The 20649-nt window shown below is 35.8% G+C and overlaps 1 protein-coding gene across 17 annotated transcripts in view; it reads right to left on the bottom strand.

Moving 5' to 3' along the window:
• Nucleotides 1-20649, bottom strand: part of DOCK7 (dedicator of cytokinesis 7) — a 228671-nt gene that overhangs the window by 19119 nt on the left and 188903 nt on the right. For 9 of the 17 annotated variants that reach the window (XM_005543186.4, XM_005543189.4, XM_005543191.4 and 6 more), the window contains 9 exons: nt 20183-20375; nt 18608-18751; nt 14918-15049; nt 13476-13490; nt 4064-4189; nt 2430-2519; nt 2074-2310; nt 1576-1719; nt 337-443 (listed from right to left, as the gene is read on the bottom strand). In XM_005543186.4, coding sequence (XP_005543243.1) covers nt 337-443; nt 1576-1719; nt 2074-2310; nt 2430-2519; nt 4064-4189; nt 13476-13490; nt 14918-15049; nt 18608-18751; nt 20183-20375 — 1188 coding nt within the window. Of the gene's footprint in view, nt 1-336; nt 444-1575; nt 1720-2073; nt 2311-2429; nt 2520-4063; nt 4199-11758; nt 13491-14917; nt 15050-18607; nt 18752-20182; nt 20376-20649 lie in introns of all 17 variants that reach the window. The other 8 variants (XM_005543187.4, XM_065521384.1, XM_005543193.4 and 5 more) reach the window with 3 other exon arrangements.

Raw genomic sequence — 20649 nt, 5'->3', positions numbered from 1 at the left:
ACAATCATAGTTTACTACAGCCTCCAACTCCTAGCTCAAGCGACTCTCCTGTCTCAGCCTCCTGAGTAGTTGACACTACAGGTACACAACCTACACTTGGCTAATTTTTAAATATTTTTCGTAGAGAGGGGGTCTTGCTTTGTTTTCCAGGCTGGTCTCAAACTCCTGGCCTCAAATGATTCTTCTGCCTCAGCCTCCCAAAGTGCTGAGATTACAGGTGTAAGCCACTGTGCCTGGCCTATTTTTTCTTTTCAATAGTTCCTTAAGGCCCTTATGTCATACTGTGGTATTGGACAGTCTCAATTTGAAGATCTTGATGCAGAAAGCCTTGAATACCTTTTAGTAAAATCTTTAAAGCAGAGTCGCAGTTTATTATGATGTCTGAAGAGCTTTGGGTCACTAGGTATTTCAGATAGAAAAACCTGGGCAACCTCCAAAGGCCCCTGCAAAATAAGAAAATAAAACAAGAAGTGTTTTTTGGTTTTTTTTTGTTATCTCTAAAATCACAGAGACAGAATTTACTCAAATGATTTTTCTTAGCACTGACATGGCTACATTTAAGCTTAATACATATGTGCCTACGCCTATATTAAAACTCCACAGACAGACTGTTTCAGTATTTTCTAATTTCATTCTACATTCTTATCTACTGCAATTAACTTCTTATTAGTTTATTCTTCAAAGAAACAGAACAGGAACTCAAGGACTGACTACTGTGTTCATTAATGTATTTTGCTTTGTATTTTTCACATTTTAAAATGGATCCTGGATGTAAAAGTTGTCAAGCTACTACATTTGCCAGTCCGCTGATTATCAGAGTTGATTTTGCTAAAACAGCTTCCCTCAGTATTCCAAAGGTGCTCCGGACATTGTGTTAAAGAAGATATCTTTTGTAAGCTACATCATTTGCAGATAAAACCTTAAAATCAAGCATGTTTCTAGGAGGTAAAGGCCTTAAGGTATTTATTTCAGTTTTGGTGGGGCATTTTTTGGCTTTGTTCCTTTAATCTGAAAAGTAGTTAAGACATGGTAAAGGAAATCTTACTTGAAGCCTTTCTGAATTTTCCCTTATCATGGAATATTCCTAAGACTGGGGCCATGCCTAAAATCATCAACAAGATAATTTTAATGAACCAATCACAAAGACTACTGGAGATGGCTTCTAATCTGCATATGACAAAAGAACAGTAATTTATTGTGTCACTATATTATTCAAATTAAAAAAAATGATTCCATATCACTTATTTAATCCTCACAACTTATTGTAAAGGAGATCTGGGGAAGGTAACATCAGGGAGAACCTAACATAGTAGAGGTTCACATATATGTGCACAGCTCTGAAAACGAGTCTTTGTTTTAAAGATCACAGTCTTTTAGTACAAGCTTTTTAAGGAAATATTATTTTAAGTGAATTGATTCCTTCTTAATAGAATATATAAGAATGCATAGATAGAAAAATATAGGCAGTAGAGAAGGTAGATGCTTTTCATTTGACTTAACAATTATTTGTGATCTGAAATTATCCCAAATCATATTTACAGCTTAAATCATACAGTGCTAGCAAAAAGCACTAACCTGATTCACTGTTGTGCCTACAGATCCCTGGAGTACCATCTGAAGCATTTTGGGGTCTGCAGGATCTTGATGTGTTGCAAATGCCAACTCCTGTGTCTTTTTCTGCATATCCTCAATAGCAACTTCAATTGGTGTTAAGATGATCTGAGTAAAAGAGCATCTGTTAAATTGGTGTACTGACTGAATACTATTTAATGAACTTTATGTATAATCAACTGAAATTAGAAAAAAAAATCAATTGTAAACTTTTATGTAACAATAAAATTCCAAACTTGGATCCCCAAATGAAAAAAAAAAAAAATCAACCTTTTAAAGAAAAAGCTGGGGGTGAATTAGGATCTTAGAAAAGAAGTAAAAAATTAAGGACTCAAAAATGGGTAAAGTTCTAATATGTTATGGTGTAAGGGATAGTACATATCTTCTGGTACATCTAAGTTGTTGTTACATGGCTTGAAAATATTTGCTTCACTAATGCTGTTTGCTCATTTATGGACTTACCTCTTCTTTGTGAGTGACATTGACCCTTGTTTTAATATAAGGAAAGGCATGAGATGTAGTCAGAATGGTTTTCCTTTTGAATTGTTCATGAAGTTCCCCATGGGCACGGCCATCTAAAGTAAAGGGTGTACAGTACATGAATCGGCGAAGATTATAATTTTTGTCAAAATAGGTGATTCTGTCCTTCATCTCATATGTGTCAAAGTATGGCTCCACATAGGTAATCTGAATATACGCCTAGGAAAGAAAAAAGTCCTTCATTTCTTCACTGTTAAGTCATCATTTAGTCCTTCTTAAAATTGCACAGAGGATCTCAAAGAGATGCCTACATGTCATCATAGTCGAATCAACTATACCTTGTTAGGATCTAATTTACACTTGTCTACAGGATTAGAGTCTTTGATTACTTCAACCACATCCTCTCCAAATCTTTCTCCATAAAATCCCTACAATAAAGAAAAAGAAACATTTTATATGAAGTTAAAGAGATTGGGAAATAGAGAAGGCCTGAGGGTGACTCCTGAGCAAAATTAGGAGAATGAGTGCATTCTGTACAATCATATCAATAATTAAAACATAATGATTTAGGCTTATAAAAATTATACTAGCTTATAAATTAGCATGGTCTCGGTCCATATTTATTTGACATTATTCCCATCCACAAACTTTAAATAACACAAAATATCAGAAAACAACAATTTTCTCCAATAAAAACACAGGATTCCACAAGAAGTCCTCAAGAGAAACAAAAGGGAACAGAAAGCAAAGACAAAAGAAACTCATTATTGTTGATGTATAAAAATCTTAGTTTTACTGAGTTTGTTGTGGCTTGCTTTTTACAGATCATGGGTCAATGAATAAACATCCATTTTTAGGAACTATTTTTTTAATCCCAGAATTTTCAAATAAAAGCATTGACCTGTTGAAGTTCATATAGGTTTACATTTTGAAAAGGCAACCTTAGGTCAAGAATATAGTGACTATTCCACATGACACTGAGTAGCAGCGTGGGCAAAGGATGAAGCTATTCAAAAGGAAAAATCGAATTTGAATCTTCAAAGGAGAAACCCCCACTGCTCTCCCAAAGGTGATTTTTATAATTGAGTAAGTTTGATAAATACAGTCTCAATTAATATTTCCCAAGACTTACACCTAACCTCTTGAAAAATAAAAAGTAACAGTTTGAGCCAATTTATGTCAGTTTGGCCAGAGAAGTCACCAATAGGAATATAACATCAAGAAATTAACATCAGTGAGAATAAAAACAAGCCTAGAGTACTACTTCTCCAACTGCTTTGTAAATAGAAATCTCCTGGGATCTTGTTAAAATGCAGACTTTGATTCAGAAGGGCTGGGGTGGGGTCTGAGGTTCTGCAGTTCAAACAATCTCCCAGGTGATCCCAATGTTTCTGGTCCATCTACTATACTTTGAGTAACAAAAACAGAGAAAGGTTGGAAAGAACAACTATAACAGAAAAAAACTGGTTAGCCCAGTAAATATGAAACTCAATCATTTATGGTGAAAATTAAGAAGTTATAAAGGTTAAAGGAAGTGTTTTTAAGGTGTGATTTCAGGCTTTTACATTCTAAAGATACCTCACCAGGAACCAGTTAAGCCAAAGAGATAATATGCTTGGGTCAGAAATTTCTTGGGGTTCTGGTTCTAGTTGAATTATTACCTACTCTTTTTCAACAAAATGTGGGATTATACTATATATTTCTCCATAAGTCGCAGTAATTCTGAAGGATACAGGGGTTTCCAAAATATGTGTGAAAATGGTCTCAAAAAATAAACAGTATTACTATTTTATAGCTGCCATAAAAGATTTGAAAGAGTATTATTGTAACTATTAAAAATCCTTATTCTCTAACAGAGTAGTTTATTTGGCAAGATCTGGCTTATTAAATGATTAGATCTGGATCTGAAAGTCTAATCATCAGAGAGAATACAAACTAAAGATGACATTTTATGAACCACCACAGCATTCACCTCCAATCTGTGAGATATCTCTGCAAGTTTGGTTATTGCAGGCTCCTTGTAAACAAATTCTTGTTCATCCAAATCCCCGAACTTGGTTCCATAAAAACCAACACGAAAATAGGTGCCAAACATCCGCTTACCATCCTAGGTTTAGGAAAATGAAGAAACTTTAATATGAAATCTTCCTGTTTTTCACATTATGTTTAGATTGTTACAGCATAAAATTTCCAAAACATTGCAAAAAGTTTTAATTCAAAATTAGAATATTTTAAATGAAGGTTTAAACAAAATAAAGTCTTTCTTTTTTCATTATTTCTAACAAATAACTATGTAAATAGGGCTACTAACAAGTGACTAAATCGCATATAATATTTTCAGAGTTTGTATGAAGTGCCTCCATCACATTGGTCTACGTTTTTAAAATCTATATAATTGAGATAAATTAACTCATTTTTCTTATTGCAAGAAAAGATGCTTGATATAACATAAACTGTCTTAATTGTGCTGATACTAGAGCATACTAGATCAAATTAATTAAACAACACTTACATATTTTTAAATTAGCATTAGCCTTTATATAACCTCTTTACAAATATTAAATGAGATTGTGTAAGTTAGGAGTCAAAGCACCTGGCATAGAGCAGACAATGTAAATGTCAAGACCCTCCAGAAGCACTAAAGCAAAAATTCTACAATTAGCAGCCCTGTGCCAATACACTATTATTATTATTATTATTATTTAGATGGAGTCTCACTCTTTTGTCCAGGCTGGAGTGCAGTGGCACAATCTTGGCTCACTGTAACCTCTATCTCCCAAGTTCAAGTGATTCTCCTGCCTCAGTCTCCCGAGTAGCTGGGATTACAGGCGTAAGCCACCATGCCTGGCTAATTTTTGTATTTTTAGTGGAGACAGGGTTTCACCATTTTGGCTAGGCTGGTCTCAAACTCCTGGCCTCAGGTGATCCACCCACCTCAGCCTCCCAAAGTGCTGAGATCATAGGTGTGAGCCACTGCACCCAGCCCAGTAAAAAATTTTTATGTAGAAGAGTTACTAAAAATGGAACAGAAAGGGAAAAAATATATGAGTGAAAGATAATAAGTAAAAAATTTTTGAGATGAGTTGGCTATTCTAAAGCACCCAAACCACCCATTGGCATGCATTAACTACACATTCATGTCAGGTACAAAGTACATTAAGGTCACTTTAATTCTCACACAGCATATCAGAAGACAAATTCTTTCAATAAAAATAAATATTTGGACACTTTCTATGCAATTTTTACAATGTTTTTTTAAAAAGTGTCACCTCAGCCTCCTGAGTAGCTGGGATTACAGGTGTGTGCCACTTTTCTCAGCTAATTTTTACCATTTAGATACAAAATTACTTTAGGATTCTCTGGTGGTGCCTATATGCACATTACAAGTAAGTAAATACCTCTGAATTCTCTTTAAGCCTAATCTGCCTTATATTTATTTTCCCTATACTGAAAAAGCAAAAGGGCATATAAAATAAGCTAGAAATGCCACACATAATTAAGCAAATTGGGAAGCTCTAATCCTTAATTTACCAGTTTTATAATACCAAAAAAAAGGTATAGGGATGAAAAACATCCCTACATTTTTGGTCAAAAACATGTAAAATTTTAAAGAAAAATGTCTTTGGAGCTAAAGAAAGTTGAGGTTTCTAATTTAAAAACATTTTTTTTAGTTACTTTATTTCAAAATTTAACACACATAAAAATTAACTGATTTCTACAGAAACTTAATCCATCTAGATAGATTAAATGATTCAATTAAAATTCTGATTAAAACCATAAGTCATAGTACATTTTGACTTAATAAAGGCACTGCATGAAAAATAAAAAAAAGAAAATTACTTAAAAATTTGATTTTTCAAAACATGTCATATACATATATACATATACATTCCTATTTTTTATTTTTTATTTATTTTTATTTTTTAGTTTTTTTGAGACAGGGTCTAACTCCATTACCCAGACTGGAATACAGTGGTGCGACCACAGCTCACTGCAGCTTCTGTCTCCTGGGCTCAAGCGATCCTTCCACCTCAGTCTCCTGAGTAGCTGGGACTACAGAAGCATACCACCACACCCAGCTAATTTTTTGTACTTTTTGTAGAGATGGGGTTTTGCCACACTGCCCAGGCTGGTCTTGAACTCCTGGGCTCAAGTGATCTACCTGCCTCAGCCTCCCAGAGTGCTGAAATTACAGGTGTGACCCACCACGCTGGGTCCATTCCTACTTTTTAAACCCACAAATATTAATATGCTGCTATTCTGGCTGTCCTCCTCTCAGAGGTTTCCAGTTTAAAACAATATTCCAATTCTTCAATATTGTGGCCCTTTAAATATTTGAAGATAACAATTAGGACTTGTTCCTTTTAGCTAAACTTTCCAGTTTTCAATCTTCATATGACAGTAATTTCTACTCTGTTGGCATTTTATTAGTTTTTCAATGCCATCCTTTAAAGTGTGATATCCCAGATATAAACATAATACTGTTGATGTGATCTGACCAATGAAGGTGTGTTGGTGGGCTCAATGTCTCCTTGAGTCTGAACACTGAATTTTATTAAGGTAGCTTAAAACTAACCTACTTCTTTATTATACTATCTCACAATGACATTCAGTTCAAGAAAAAAAATTAATGGGTGTTTACTATGTTAGCCACCGTTCATCTTCAGTAATAGGAAAGTAAAAATAAGTTAGATTTGCTTCCCAAGAGAGTAAAAAATGTATTCAAACAATTACAAAACAAAGGGATATATGCTATACTAAAAAGAAGTATAAGGAAAGATTAATCTTGTTGCAGCTAAGTCACAACAGAGGTAACACATAGGGTTCTACTCAAAATAAATGGCCAAGTAGACAGGAAAGGGAAGGAAGGAACACTGTGATAGAGGGTGGGGGGAAGGCAGATACAAATATGAGGGAAAGCATTCATCCATTCAAATACTTATTGAGTGCCCACTATGTGTCAGCAAACTGTTCTAGGTATTTATGATAAATCTGTGAACAAAAGGGACAAAGAAGGTGGTCAGGGTAGGTTTCATCTGAGCAAAGACTGAAGGAGATGGGAGACATTCATGTGAATCCCTGACGGATGTGCATCCCAGGCAGAGGAAAGAGCCAGTGCAAAGAGTCGAAGGCTAAAGCCTACCGAGTGTGTTTGAGGAACAGGAAGGTAGGCAGTGTGGCTGGAGCAGAGTAAGCAAGCAGGTAGAATAGGATGAGATAAGGTTAGAGAAGTAACTACAGGGAGTTACTGGATATTTAAAAATAAATGTTTGTGTGCAGAATGGAGTGGGGGAGAGAGCAGCAGGGGATGAGGCTAGGGAGAAAGAAAGGCTGAGAATTTGACTATTTTCAACTTAGACTCCTCTAGTGTCAAACTACTATGGAAGTATGCTTCATGGAAGCACAGTCATATTGCTTCGCCTGCAGGAAAAACATCACTTCATCTTTGTTTCCTCTTCAGAGCTTTGGACCACAGAATGATACCTGTTTTTCTTTTGAATTAAAAAAAATAAAAATAAAAAACTTTCCTATAAATTAGCCTGTTTTTCTAGCATTACCTTTCTTTACTGTTATGAATCCTTTCTGAACTTTCTATCACTCCTCACAATACAGCTTATTCTTCCTTAGCAATACTACTTACTGCTTCCACAATCCTCTGGGTGATAAAACTATGTCCGGGACAAAGAAATCCATCTACCATGTTTCTAAATGGTTCAAACCTCTTATAAGACAAATATATCATAAATCTGTTTTACTTTTGTTGTCTTTATTTAGCAAGAAACATTCCGTTGGACTAGTTGTGTATTTCCACAGTGACATCATTTCTCTAACTTCTTTTATCCTCTCCCAGTTGTTTTCCACTATGCTTCCTTTAAGTTAACTGATTTCCATATAGGCATACCAGTATTTCACACAATGGTGATCTCTCTTTCCTTCTACTAGGTTTATTCCTCTTAAAGAGCATTTACCAGTTCACTTCTAGTTGCAGATCTCAACTTGGAAATACAAAACCTCTTAGATTTTATTAACTAAATATTGTTAAGATTCCTAATAGTAATGATGATAAAATCATATTAACAACAAAAATAACTTCCAACATTTTTTGAGTACTTACTATGTGCTAGACACTGGTTAACCACTTTATATGTATTATATCAATTCTTATCACAACTTTATGTGATAGATTCCATTATTTTCACCCTCATTTTATAGATGAGGAAAAGTGTCTTGCCCAAGGTCACACTGTTAGTAAGTGGTGGAGCGGGAAGTTATACTCTACTATATTTGACATTCGACTCCAAACTTTTTTTTTTTTTTTTTTTTTTTTTTTTTTGAGATGAAGTCTCACTCTTATTGCCCAGCCTGGAGTGCAATGGTGCAATGTTAGCTCACCCGAACCTCTGCCTCCCGGGTTCAAGCAATTCTCCTGCCTCAACCTCCCAAGTAGCTGGGATTACCACCATGCCCGGCTAATTTTGTATTTTTAGTACAGACGGCGTTTCTCCATGTTGGTCAGGCTGGTATCAAACTCCCGACCTTAGGTGATTCGCCCACCTCAGCCTCCCAAAGTGCTGGGATTATAGGCATGAGCCTCAAGCTCTTAATTAAGCTTTATGTTCCCCATATTCTATATATACTGGTATTAACACCAGGACATTAGTATAACCCCTGAACTATCGTCCACTTCTCTGGTGTTTTCTTGAGAATTCTTACAAATTTCCTCAATAAATTCTTTTGAGGATTACCTCCTTCCCTATGTTCTGTTTTCCTCTATGTTCCATCCTCTACTGCAATTATTTTTGCATGCTTGCATATCCTTTATACTTCAGCATAAAAATCAGGTTGGTGGCTTACTGACAAAACACATTCTTCCAAGATATATTGTACTCCATTTCTTATCAGAAGGACCTATCTGACCATTTTAAGTCCCAGTACATAAAAAAGAAACCACATCTAATATCATCTACATAGTAAATATTTGCTGTCAATATTTTTCTTTCTTTTTAAAAGACAGAGTCTTACTCTTAGTCACCCAGGCTAGAGTGCAGTGGTGTGATCATAGCTCACTGTAATCTCGAACTCTTGGGCTTAAGTGATCTTCCGGCTTCAGTCTCCCAAGTAGCTAGGACCACAGGGGCATGCCTAGCTTATTTATTTATTTATTTATTTATTTATTTTGGTAGAGATGAGATCCTGCAGTGTTGCCTGGACTGGTTTCAAACTTCAGGCCTCAAGCAATCCTCCCGCCTTGGCCTCCCAAATGTTGGGATTACAGGTGTGAGCCACCATGCTGGGCTTTCATATCTTTTTTTTTTCTTCTCAAAAGTAGCATAAGGGGCAGAAAAAAATCAGTGGTATGGCATATATTATCAGGTGCTCAGTTATGGGTCTATATGGGTCATCAGGGAGTCACTAACTACCAGAAAGTATCTCCTCTTAGAGACATTAAGATTCTTCCCATTTACTATGTTTTCCTTAACTTTCTTCATATCTAACTTTACCTTCCTGAGGTAAAGGCTCATGGATGTTTTACACCTACAATGCTCTGATTTCTTTTTTTTTTTTTTTTTTTGAGACAGGGTCTCGCTCTGTTGCCCAGGATGGAGCATAGCAGCATGGTCTCCGCTCACTGCAAAGTCCACCTCCCTGGCTCAAACAATCTTCCCACCTCAGTCTTCCAAGTAGCTGAGACCACAGGTACATGCCCCGGCAATTTTTGTTGTTTCTTTTTTGGTAGAGACATGGGTTTTGCCACGTTGACCATGCTGGTATTGAACTCCTGGACTAAAGCGATCCTCCCACCTTGGCCTCCCAAAGTGCTGGGATTACAGGTGTGGGTCACTGCGCCTGACCTGTTCTTTCTTCTTTAGAGTGTTACATTTACCCACTCAACTACCCAAAAGTACTTGTTTTCACTATATTCTATTCTTGAATTTTTATTTCATTTCCTTCTTTCAGAGTTGATCCCCCTGCTCATTATAATTTGCTGTTTCTAATCCTGTTTTGTCTTTTAATTGCTTGGATGTGTTACTTTATCTCATTTAGCTTTAATGTGGATTGAAGAAAATAAAAATCCAACAGAAGCCACTGAGCCAGAACTATGGCCAGTATTTCTAAACATATAAAAACCAAAATACTGGCTCATATTCATATCCATTCAGTTCAACAATGAGAGTTAAGATATACTTATTTTTCATGCGTCAATCTCAAAAGTTAGGGTAATCTATATTTTCTTAGTGATCTAGTAGAGATCTTCTCTAGCCTTTCTGAAAAATGTAAGATATACTTTACTAAAGTAGTGGTGGTCTTTAAATAAATATGTTGTGATTTTTGAAGGAAAAAAAAAGTATCACATGACTATGTTATCACTGCTTGGGTTTTGATTTTTCTGAAAAATTTAAACTTGTATTAGTGTACTTCTGAATACAAATTGGTCACTATTTGATAACTGAACAAACTTTTCTTTTTTAACCCTAACCCTAAGACAGGGTCTCACTCTGTCGTCCAGGCTAGAGTGCAGTGGCACCATCATAGCTCACTGCAGCCTTGATGCCTGGGCTCAAGCAATCCTCCTGCCTCTGCCTCCCAAGTAGCTGGGAGTACAGATGCACACCACCATACCTGGCCAATTTTTCTAACTTTCTGTAGAGATGGTCTCGCTATGTTGTCCAGGCTGGTACAAACATAATTACAAAAATAAATACATATACATACATAACATAGAAAGTGGTTATAAAAATTTTCATACAGAAATTTAACATTTCTTTTTCTGCTAAAAATAAATAAATATGCATCATAAAAAAGAAGTGTTCAAAACATGCTTTTAGGCTGGGTATGGTGGCTCATTCCTATAATCCTAGCACTTTGGGAGGCTGAGGCAGGTGGATCACTTGGGGCCAGGAGTTTGAGATCAACCTGAGCAACATGGCACAACCCTGTCTCTACAAAAATAGAAAAAATTAGCTGGTGGCATGTGCCTACAGTCCTAGCTACTCGGGAGGCTGAGGTGGGAAGATCACCTGAACCCTGGAGGTCAAGGCTGCAGAGAGCTGTGATTGCACCACTGCACTCCAGTCTGAATTATGGAGTGAGACCCCATCTCATAAACAAACATTTTGAAAGACAACAAACATGCTTTTACTTCCTACTATTTTGAGAAACACAAAAAGACTCTGGGAAAAGTAAAAATAAAAGTGAACACTAAACAGCCATTAAAGAACTGAAACTACCAGAGGAGATAACAGTCACATGATTCCTGAAAGGTTCATGATTTATTATTTTGCGTGGTAAATACTTTACCAAAATACTAAGTTTTAGAGTTATCTTTCTCTCTCACACACACACACACACACACACACACACACACACACACCCTTAAAAGCTCTGCCAACTCAAATAATTTGTACTAAATCAAGGAGCACAATAAAAACATGAAACATGTGACTAATATATAAGCCCAGATGGGGTTTTCCTATAAGTTGCGGAGCAAGTTATCAATTCAAAGAGCCTTTCTACAATATACAGATTATCCTTACTGGACTTCAATCCAGTGAGAGTTCTATCAGAATACTAGAAAATTAGCTAAGAAACATAGCTTTTAGAAAAAACAAAACTACTGAAGTTTTCATAGAGTCAAAAAGAAAAATATCCACAAGATAGAACTTACCACAATAGACAATAGTAAAAGTGGGGAGTAGGGTCAGCAACCAGGGACAAGAGAGAAGAGAAAACAGAAAGCATTTTAATTACAGAAATTTCAAAACAAATAAGCAGCAAATGGTAGAAAACACATTTTTTAAATGCAGGCATCCATTTAAGTTTTACAAAGGAAAAGCAAAAAACAAACGTGCAACAAATTTAGCAGCTACAAAGCTAAAGGTCCAGTAAAAGGTAGTGACAAGTATATAAACAAGAAAATAAAGTCTGTGAGACTTTTACCATGCAATAAACATGATGACAGAATGATATTAATGTCATAACCAGTGAAAATTATACCTTTCAGGGGTCGATTTAGCATCACGGAAACTAGTAATAAACTGCTCAGAGGTTTCAATATGTTATTTTAGGCCTAATTTTCAACTAATTCTAAGTTAGGAAATTTATAAGGAGTTTCATCATTCATAGATAACCATGGCAAGTCTCTTTATGTATGTCTTAACTGAGCCATAGGAATGAGGATTATATTTTGAGTATTAATACAGTCATATACAGAGAATTAAGGTAGATTTATAAAAGTACTGGCTTCATCTAAAGAAAAACAAGACTTGGGTAGTATTTCAGAAATGGAGGAAAACTCAGTAGTAATATTTATTCCCAGGGTTTTCTATCTGGGGCTTAAAACAAGGATTGCAATGCAAACCCAAAAAGAGAAGCCTAAGCTGTTCGATCAACATAAATCTGACAACAAGTGAAAGGCAAAGCACACAACTTCACAAATATACCTAGCTTTAAATAAACCTGACTTATTACTACTTTGCTTTACCTCATCAAAATAAATTAGGGCATATTTTATAGAATTATTTACTTTGCAAAAACATTTAAAATAATGGTAATTAATTTTTCCTGGCATTTTTTTCAGGTAAGATTGTATTTACATAAAACTTTTTGTGAGTCTTAACTACTACATAAAAGGAAGCATGTGAAGTCTTATCAAATAATATATCAAATGCTTTCAGAATATGAGGTCAAATTAAATTATAAGTTCTCTTAATTTCTTTATCCCTCTCCCCAGTAAAGTGAATTTCTTTCCCCAGTAGTGCTTATAGTCAAGGTGAAGAGACTCAAGATCAAATTACACAGCATCTCATCAATTCTAAAATGTACTTTTTTTGCCCACATTTTAATGCTTTTATAGTTGGTATTCATCTTTCAACTAATAGGATATCTTGGCTTAACACACAGGGATTTTTTTTTTTCCTTTCTTAAAGGCATATAAAATACTAGTATGTTTTGTAATTGATGCCATCTGAGATCAGATGAAATAGAGTATTTTCTATTTACACCTCTGAGCAATAACACATAAATCGACCTCTGTAAAATGAGGTGAAACAATATGGTTAAAAAAAGAAATCTGTGTATAAATGTTGATGAGAGAAATGCTTCAAATTGAAGGATAAAAACTAAAGTGATGACAAAGTGGCTCATTTACCAAAGAATCTCATTAGTGTAACATATGGATTTCCATGCACTGCCTACAACCTCTTAATAAGATATTTCTTAAAATAACTTACAATATTTTAACAAAATTTCTTTGGTTAATGAATTCAGTTGATAGCAGATAGCAACAGAATGCCCACAGCTAGCACATGTGGGCAAAGCATTGGCATAAGAAATCTTATAAAATCAATCTATTAGTGTCTTTAACTAACTAAAACATTACCTACCTCCCAGCCAGTACTCTGTATAATAAAAAGTAAAAAAGGGCAAGTCATAAAAAAACTGTTTAAAAAGAACAAAAAAGGCCAAAGGCACCATATACCATAAATTCTTCTCCACAAATAGAAGACAGCAGGATATTTTAAACAGCATATTCATTTACTTAAGACCTGCAATAATTTCATAAATTGCTTGGTCAAAACCCAGTGGCTAAAATTTTGCCTTTTAAAAACTTTAATTAAAAAGTACAAATTTTAGGGAAAGAGACCCAGCTGCTTGTTCCATTTACATGTTTAAGTGATCTCTAACTAATGTGAGCTGCACTTTACTAAGTATCCAGGATAAATTAAAATACAAATTGCAACTCTGCTCAAATGCCAATGACAAAAATGGCTGAAAGTTTCTCAGAAACGACTAGCGCTAAATGTGCCAGACCTAACATTTATAATTTGCAATTTACAGCTCTAGAAACTGGTTTGAGGTTCCTGTGACAGTATATGTACAACTGATTATTAAAAGACCTACCTGTTATGGTCATGAAACCTAATCAATATTTTTCGACTTTAACATTTTAATAGATGACAATAAAATCCTGACTTCACAGGATAGCAGCCCTGTTTTGAGACTGTCAAAGGCTTTTCAGATTAATCAGTTCATTTAGAACAGCTTAATTCATTGCAAAAAAGAAGAGATCAAGCTGATAGGTAACAAAGTAGGACTAATACTGAATACAAAAGTGGATAGTCATACTCCACCTCCTTTGACACTGGCAGCAGTAGGTAATAGTAGGGTAGCAAGGGGAAGGGAACAGAAAAGTGGAGGAGGAGGAGACTCGATAGGATATTTTGCAGTATTTCAATGAAGCCAAGGATTTAGTTTCAAAGAAATCAACTGCTAGTAGTGTACTTCATTTTAAAACTAAGTTTAATTTGATTCTAATTTTAGTGATAATATGTAGATTCCATAATGAACTATAAAGTAATGAAATACTATTAGAATTAAATATACACTAAGACAACCATTTTATTATTTTCACAAAATAATATTTTTGTATTAGAAATATATCAAAGGATGATTGAATGTAAACATCTAGGAAACATAAAGTTCAGTTGCAGTCATTAAAAATATTAGTAGTTTATTAGTTTCACATCATTTAATTTAAAAAGCTGAAATATGATCTACCTTGTGAAACAAAAATCACAATATTTTAAAACTTGCTAATTAATAATTCAAAAATGAAAAAAAAAACTATGCGGATAGTTTATAATGATCACCGTTACTTTAGTTACTGAGCTTTGCTTTGGCCACGAACTATCATTTTGACCGTTCATTGGTAGTCTGATTAAAATGGTCATCTCACTGGATCTAGTTTGACATCAGTACAAAACAACATTAATGCTTTCAGACAGTTTTTTCCCTTAATAGTGAAGCTAGAAATTGGAATCATTACCTGATGAACAATTTTGCTGAATGCTTCTTGAAGTTTACCATGAATTGTGGATAGTTTCTTTGCATCCCGATTAGCTTCATGAATAGGAATAAGTACTTTGTAAACCTCATTAACTGCTTCATACATGCCAGCCTATAAGAAAAAATTTTATAAGATGTTGCTTTCTTTTACATCAATAAGAAAGTAATTATATGAATTTGCAATATTTCTATTAAGATAATACCGCTGAGGCTGCGCGGAGGCTCACGCCTGTAATCCCAACACTGTGGGAGGCCGAGGCGGGTGGATCACGAGGTCAGCAGATTGAGACCATCCTGGCTAGCACGGTGAAACCCCGTCTCTACTAAAAAATACAAAAAATTGGCCAGGCGTAGTGGCGGACGCCTGTAGTCCCAGCTACTAGGGAGGCTGAGGCAGGAGAATGGCATGAACCCAGGAGGCGGAGCTTGCAGTGAGCCGAGGCCGTGCCACTGCACTCCAGCCTGGGCGACAGAGTGAGACGCCATCTGGGGTGGGGGGGTGGGCGGGGGGAAGATAATACCACTGGAGCTTTTCCAATAGGAAACAAAAACAAATACTAGTTTTTAACTGTATTAAGGCTTAATAAAAAGAATTTTCCAATGTATCTTCTCCTCTGGATAAATGGGTATGTATGCAGATGTGTGTGTGTGTGTGTATTAATATATACACATACACACATGTGCATATTTATATTTCTATAATTTGAATTGGGCATTTTCCTTTTATCTGCCCAATAATTACTTCACTAAGGCTAATGTGTGTATGTATACTTATCTATGCATATAAACTTTTGCAGAAACTAATTCTGAGCAGCGGAAAAAGGAATTTAATATTACACTGGTCACAGATACCCAATTCTCCTATAATCAGATAACCCGTGGCCTCCTGGGACACAAAAATCATTTACTTTTCCAAAATATTAAGCTGACGCAGGCAATCTCCTATTGTAAATCTCCTATGGAAAAAAATCACAAATCTTTAATAAAGCATAGAAAGTTCTGAGCCACCAGATTTCCTTCCACTGTGGGCTAGTTGGCCAGTGGTTGCTATGGTTATAATCACATAATCAGAGTGAGAGACAAGATGTGTTTGTATTGGTCTTCTATCCCTTATCTATTTTTTTTTTTTAATTAATAAGAAACAGGGTCTTGTTCTGTTTTTTAGGTTGGAGTACAGTGGTGTGATCATAGCTCACTACAGCCTTGAACTCCTGACCTCAAGCAATCCTCCCACTCCAGCCTCCTAAGTAGCTAGGACTACAGATGCTCACCACCATGCCCAGCTAATTTTTTCACTTTTTGTAGAGATGGGGGTAATCCCAGGATTACTATGCAACCTCCCAAAGCACTGGGATGACAGGCGTGAGGCACTGGGCTTGACCCATCCTTTATATTTAATAATGGATTGGTGCCGTAGTAAGAGGAGAGAGAGATGTTTTCCAAAAGCCATTGAGTCCTCATTGCTTCACAGATCAGCAAACATATTTTCCCAAAGAAAAACACATGGTCCTTATATTTCCCAGTACGTTTGTAGGAGTATAATTAAACAATAATGTAGTTGTACTAGTGAAATATGTTTAGTGTAACTAAAATGCTCCAGTAATTATTTTAACTAAAATCAGATTAATTGAAAAAGAATAAAATTTACAATCATATACAACTGCAAAAGAATTTTAATAATATAGGTTACTGTCCCCCAATCTAAATGCACTACTGTGAATTATTAAAATCACACACATACAAACACACAGAGTTATGCTAATTAAAACATTCCACCAATAGCAAAAAACCCTTGCCCCCTGCTAGCTTAGACAAGTGTAGGGATGGAACTGGAATGGTCAACGTCCTTAGAGGCAAACATTTTAAAAGAGGATCGACACCTAATATTTTAACTCTGCAAAAACACTCTTAAGAGTCTCACAATTGCCAATAATGATGAAAACGATGGTAACAGTAAACACACTAGTACTTACTTGGAGCCAGGAGCTGTGATAAGCACTTTAAATACATGAACTTACTTAATCCTAAAAACATTCCTATGAGGTAGGTACTATTATTAGATGTATTTAATAGGTAAGTGAGGCACCAAGAGGTTAAATAATTTGTGCCTGAAGTAACACAACTGCTAAATGGCAGAGCCAGGATTTGAACTTTGGCAGTATGCCTTCTAAATCTACCCTTAATCAATACATTGCAGGATAGGGATAAGGCCTGGTGAAGAACAAATCAATTCCCAACAGAAGTAAAAAAGGGGAAAGAGGGCAGCATTGCATATTACCTCAAGCTTCTTTCTTACCCTAACATGAACCTCAGTGTCTCCTAAACCTTGGGTGCTGGGACACTAAACATTCAGCGGAAAAGTCAGAGGAATTAAGTGACCCTATCAACATGGTTTAAGAAGGTGAGCATGAATTCAGCTAACTATCTTTTCTTTCTCCAATAAACATCCCATCTGGGTTTCATCTGACTGCTTTAGTTCTTCACATATGGATGGAAGGGAACAAGATTGGGGTTATAGCGTGGTAGCATAGTCAGGTAAGGGATTCAGGATGCAGTTCATTAAAGAGCAAGGTCCAGGGCTCCGATAACTACCTAATGAGGATTACTATGCAACCAACGGAATGAGTGGTCATAACTTTCTTGGACACCAGGGCAATGCCCATCATACTGGAAAGAAGATTCTCCATTTCATCCAATAGACAAGATCTATTTATAGAGCCCCGTCAGTCTACCAACTAGGAACTTATATCACTCAGAGACTTTCTGTTTTGTTTTAGTATGTTTTTTAACTTAAAGATTTTAGAAAATATTTGGCAGTAAAAGTTTTATGAACCAAAAAATATCTGCTACAAATCACATGCTGGTTCATAAACAAGCAAATGAAAAACACTGGTGGGCTGGGCACAGTGGCTCATGCCTATAATCCTAACACTTTGGGAGGCTGATCAGGGGAACATAACTTGAGGTCAGGAGTTTGAGACTAGCTTGGGCAACAAAGTGAAACCCCATCCCTACAAAAAATAAAACAATTAGCCGCGCGTGATGGTGTGCCCCTGTATTCCCAGCTGCTCAGGAGGCTAAGGTGGGAGGATCCCTTGAGCCCTGGAGTTTGATGCTGCAGTGAGCCAAACCACTGGAACACTGGGGGAAGTGACAGATTATTAAGATGAAAAGGAGTAAGCCAATAAAGAATCTAGAAAGAAAATCTGTTCCTAGATAGTTTTTAGGGGACATGGAATAAAAAACAATTTTTTTTTTTTTTTTTTTTTTTTTGTGACAGAGTTTTACTCTGTTGCCCAGACTGGAGTACAGCAGCATAATCGTGGCTCACTGCAGCCTCAACCTCTTGGGCTCAAGCAATCCTCCCACCTCAGCCTCTCAAGTAGCTGGGACCACAGGCATGAGCCACCATGCCTGGTGAACTTTTAATTTTTTGTAGAGATGGTATCTCACTATATTCCCCAGGCTGGTCTTAAACTCCTGGACTCAAGCAATCCTCCCATCTTGGCCTCCCAAAGTGCTGGGATTACAGGCATGAGCCACCATACCAGGTCCAGAACAAATTATCTTTAAAGAAAAGTAGGGTCATAAGACAGAGAGAATAAATACACATGTCATTGATAATTAGAGGTATGAAACTCTGGAAAAAGAATTAACAAGAGTCATCTACCATAGAGAAAGAAGCAGCTGCTTGTTCCAGTAATCCCACAAGTCCTGACTCAGTAAAGTATTTTCCAGAGCAGATACCTTCTTCATCTGGAGATACCACATCATCTGAGACCGCAGATTCTTCTAAAACATTAGATGAAATATTCTAGGGAAAAAATAAATTGAAAAGGTTTTTGAAACAGAATTTTCTAGCATAAAAATGTATAAAAAGAAATAACTGAAGATGAACTGTAACTATCAGGTTAGGTTTAAAAAAAGGAGAGTAATATAGAGGTAAAAGATAAATCTCCAAAAACTTTCTGTATTTTGAAGATGATAAAATGAAAACACCACTGCTAGATAACTTTTCTCTTAATAAAAAGTGGTATGAAAGAAAATTAAGAAACGTCATGGGCTAAAGGAAATTGTAATATGACAGAAGACATCTAAGGAGATATCAATAGTCCTTTTTTATTTATTTAATTGATCGTCTCAAAACTATAAAGGAAAAAAGGGACAAAAATGGTCTCTTGACTTATCTAATATACACAGAGTTAATAAAAAAACTCAAGTATAATAAAAGCCCTCTTATTCAATGAGATTGGAATCAGCCATTATTTCTAAAAGAGAAATGATACATACATACCTTATTTTATTTTAACCTCCTAAACATTTACAGTAGATGTACACTCATTTATCAACTTTTGAATTAGATCTAAGGCCTTCTCTTTGTGTGTATGGGTTTCCAGATCAGATTTCATGGAATCTCTTGTGGGTAAATACCCAAAAGGCAACATTCTTTTTAAAGATTTCAAGTTTTGGTTTCTTTTGAGTGAAAACTTAAACTTAAATCGATCATCAAATTATTCTAGAATTTTAGGAGTTTCCTCTCCCCCAATCTATTTGTCCGGCCCACAGTTAATTCAACAGCAATTGTTTTGGAGATTCACCTTTCCTGAGTCTTTGTAAAAATTCAACTTTGTTATCAGAGAAACAATAACTTTCTTTTTGTATTCTGATTTCATCAGAAGATAAAACATTTAACTAAATTTTACAATATCCCAAACCTACCATTAACAGGTTGTGAAGAAAAGCAAAGCATAACTGACCCTTGGTAAGCAAAGAATTCAACTAGTGGGTCAGAACTATGTACCCTACTAGAGGGCAAACTCATCTGTGAGTCATGGTATTAGTCATAAAATGTACTAATATTTTATGTAGGGAAAAGAGAATGTTGGTATATCTGCTATGTTAAGTAAAAGCCAATTAAGAATTTCTACTGAATTCTGATTCTCAGTAATACATTTCCACAGATGTTAAAGTATGTAACTGATTACAAGGCAGTAAAGACAAAAAGAAAAAATAAGCATAGTGCTGATAGTTCAGAGGTAAGAAACTGTGGAAAGAGAATTAACAAGAAGTACTCCTTAAAAATGTATTAATGACAATCACTGTGAAATGTTAATCTACCTTGTGAAGCATTGGCTTAAGTCTTTAAGTTTTCCCTGCAAACTAAAAAAATCTCAACACCAGTGAGAAAAAGCTAAAACCAAAAAAAGACATACCTTGATTTAATGTACATCTGGAAGATTCCTACCTGAAATGTTACACATCCCACAGGAAGATATTTCCGGTCCTCCAGCATGCTCAAATATTCAGCAACAAGTGCTGCTGAGTGGACTAGACACTGTGCAGCTTCAGCATGATTGCTTCGTTCTGAGTGCTTGCCAGCCATGTTCTGCAGCCAGGTCAATCGCAGATCTGGAGAGGTCTGGTAACCCTTGGCAATTCTAATTAGAACAGAAATTCTTCTCCATTAGTATATGCTTCCCAAGCTGGGAGGGAGTTTAGCTAGCTCACTCAGAGTTTACCTAGATAGGTTTTTGATACTGTGCACAACCCATTTAGTTTTAAAGTAGTATGAAAATGTCACTATGCAGGCTTAGAGAAATAACTGTGGCCTATGGAATGGATAATATCAGTGGGCAGGGTGGGGGAGGGCAGGAGGGGCAAAAAAGAAATATGCCATATCAAAATCTGACCATTAAGGAAATAATCAGTTAA

The sequence above is a fragment of the Macaca fascicularis genome, chromosome 1 (genome assembly GCF_037993035.2).
Source record: "Macaca fascicularis isolate 582-1 chromosome 1, T2T-MFA8v1.1".
NCBI classification, from domain to species: domain Eukaryota; kingdom Metazoa; phylum Chordata; class Mammalia; order Primates; family Cercopithecidae; genus Macaca; species Macaca fascicularis.
The sequence above is the reverse complement of the archived record's forward strand: the minus strand, read 5'-3'. Positions and strand labels throughout refer to the sequence as shown.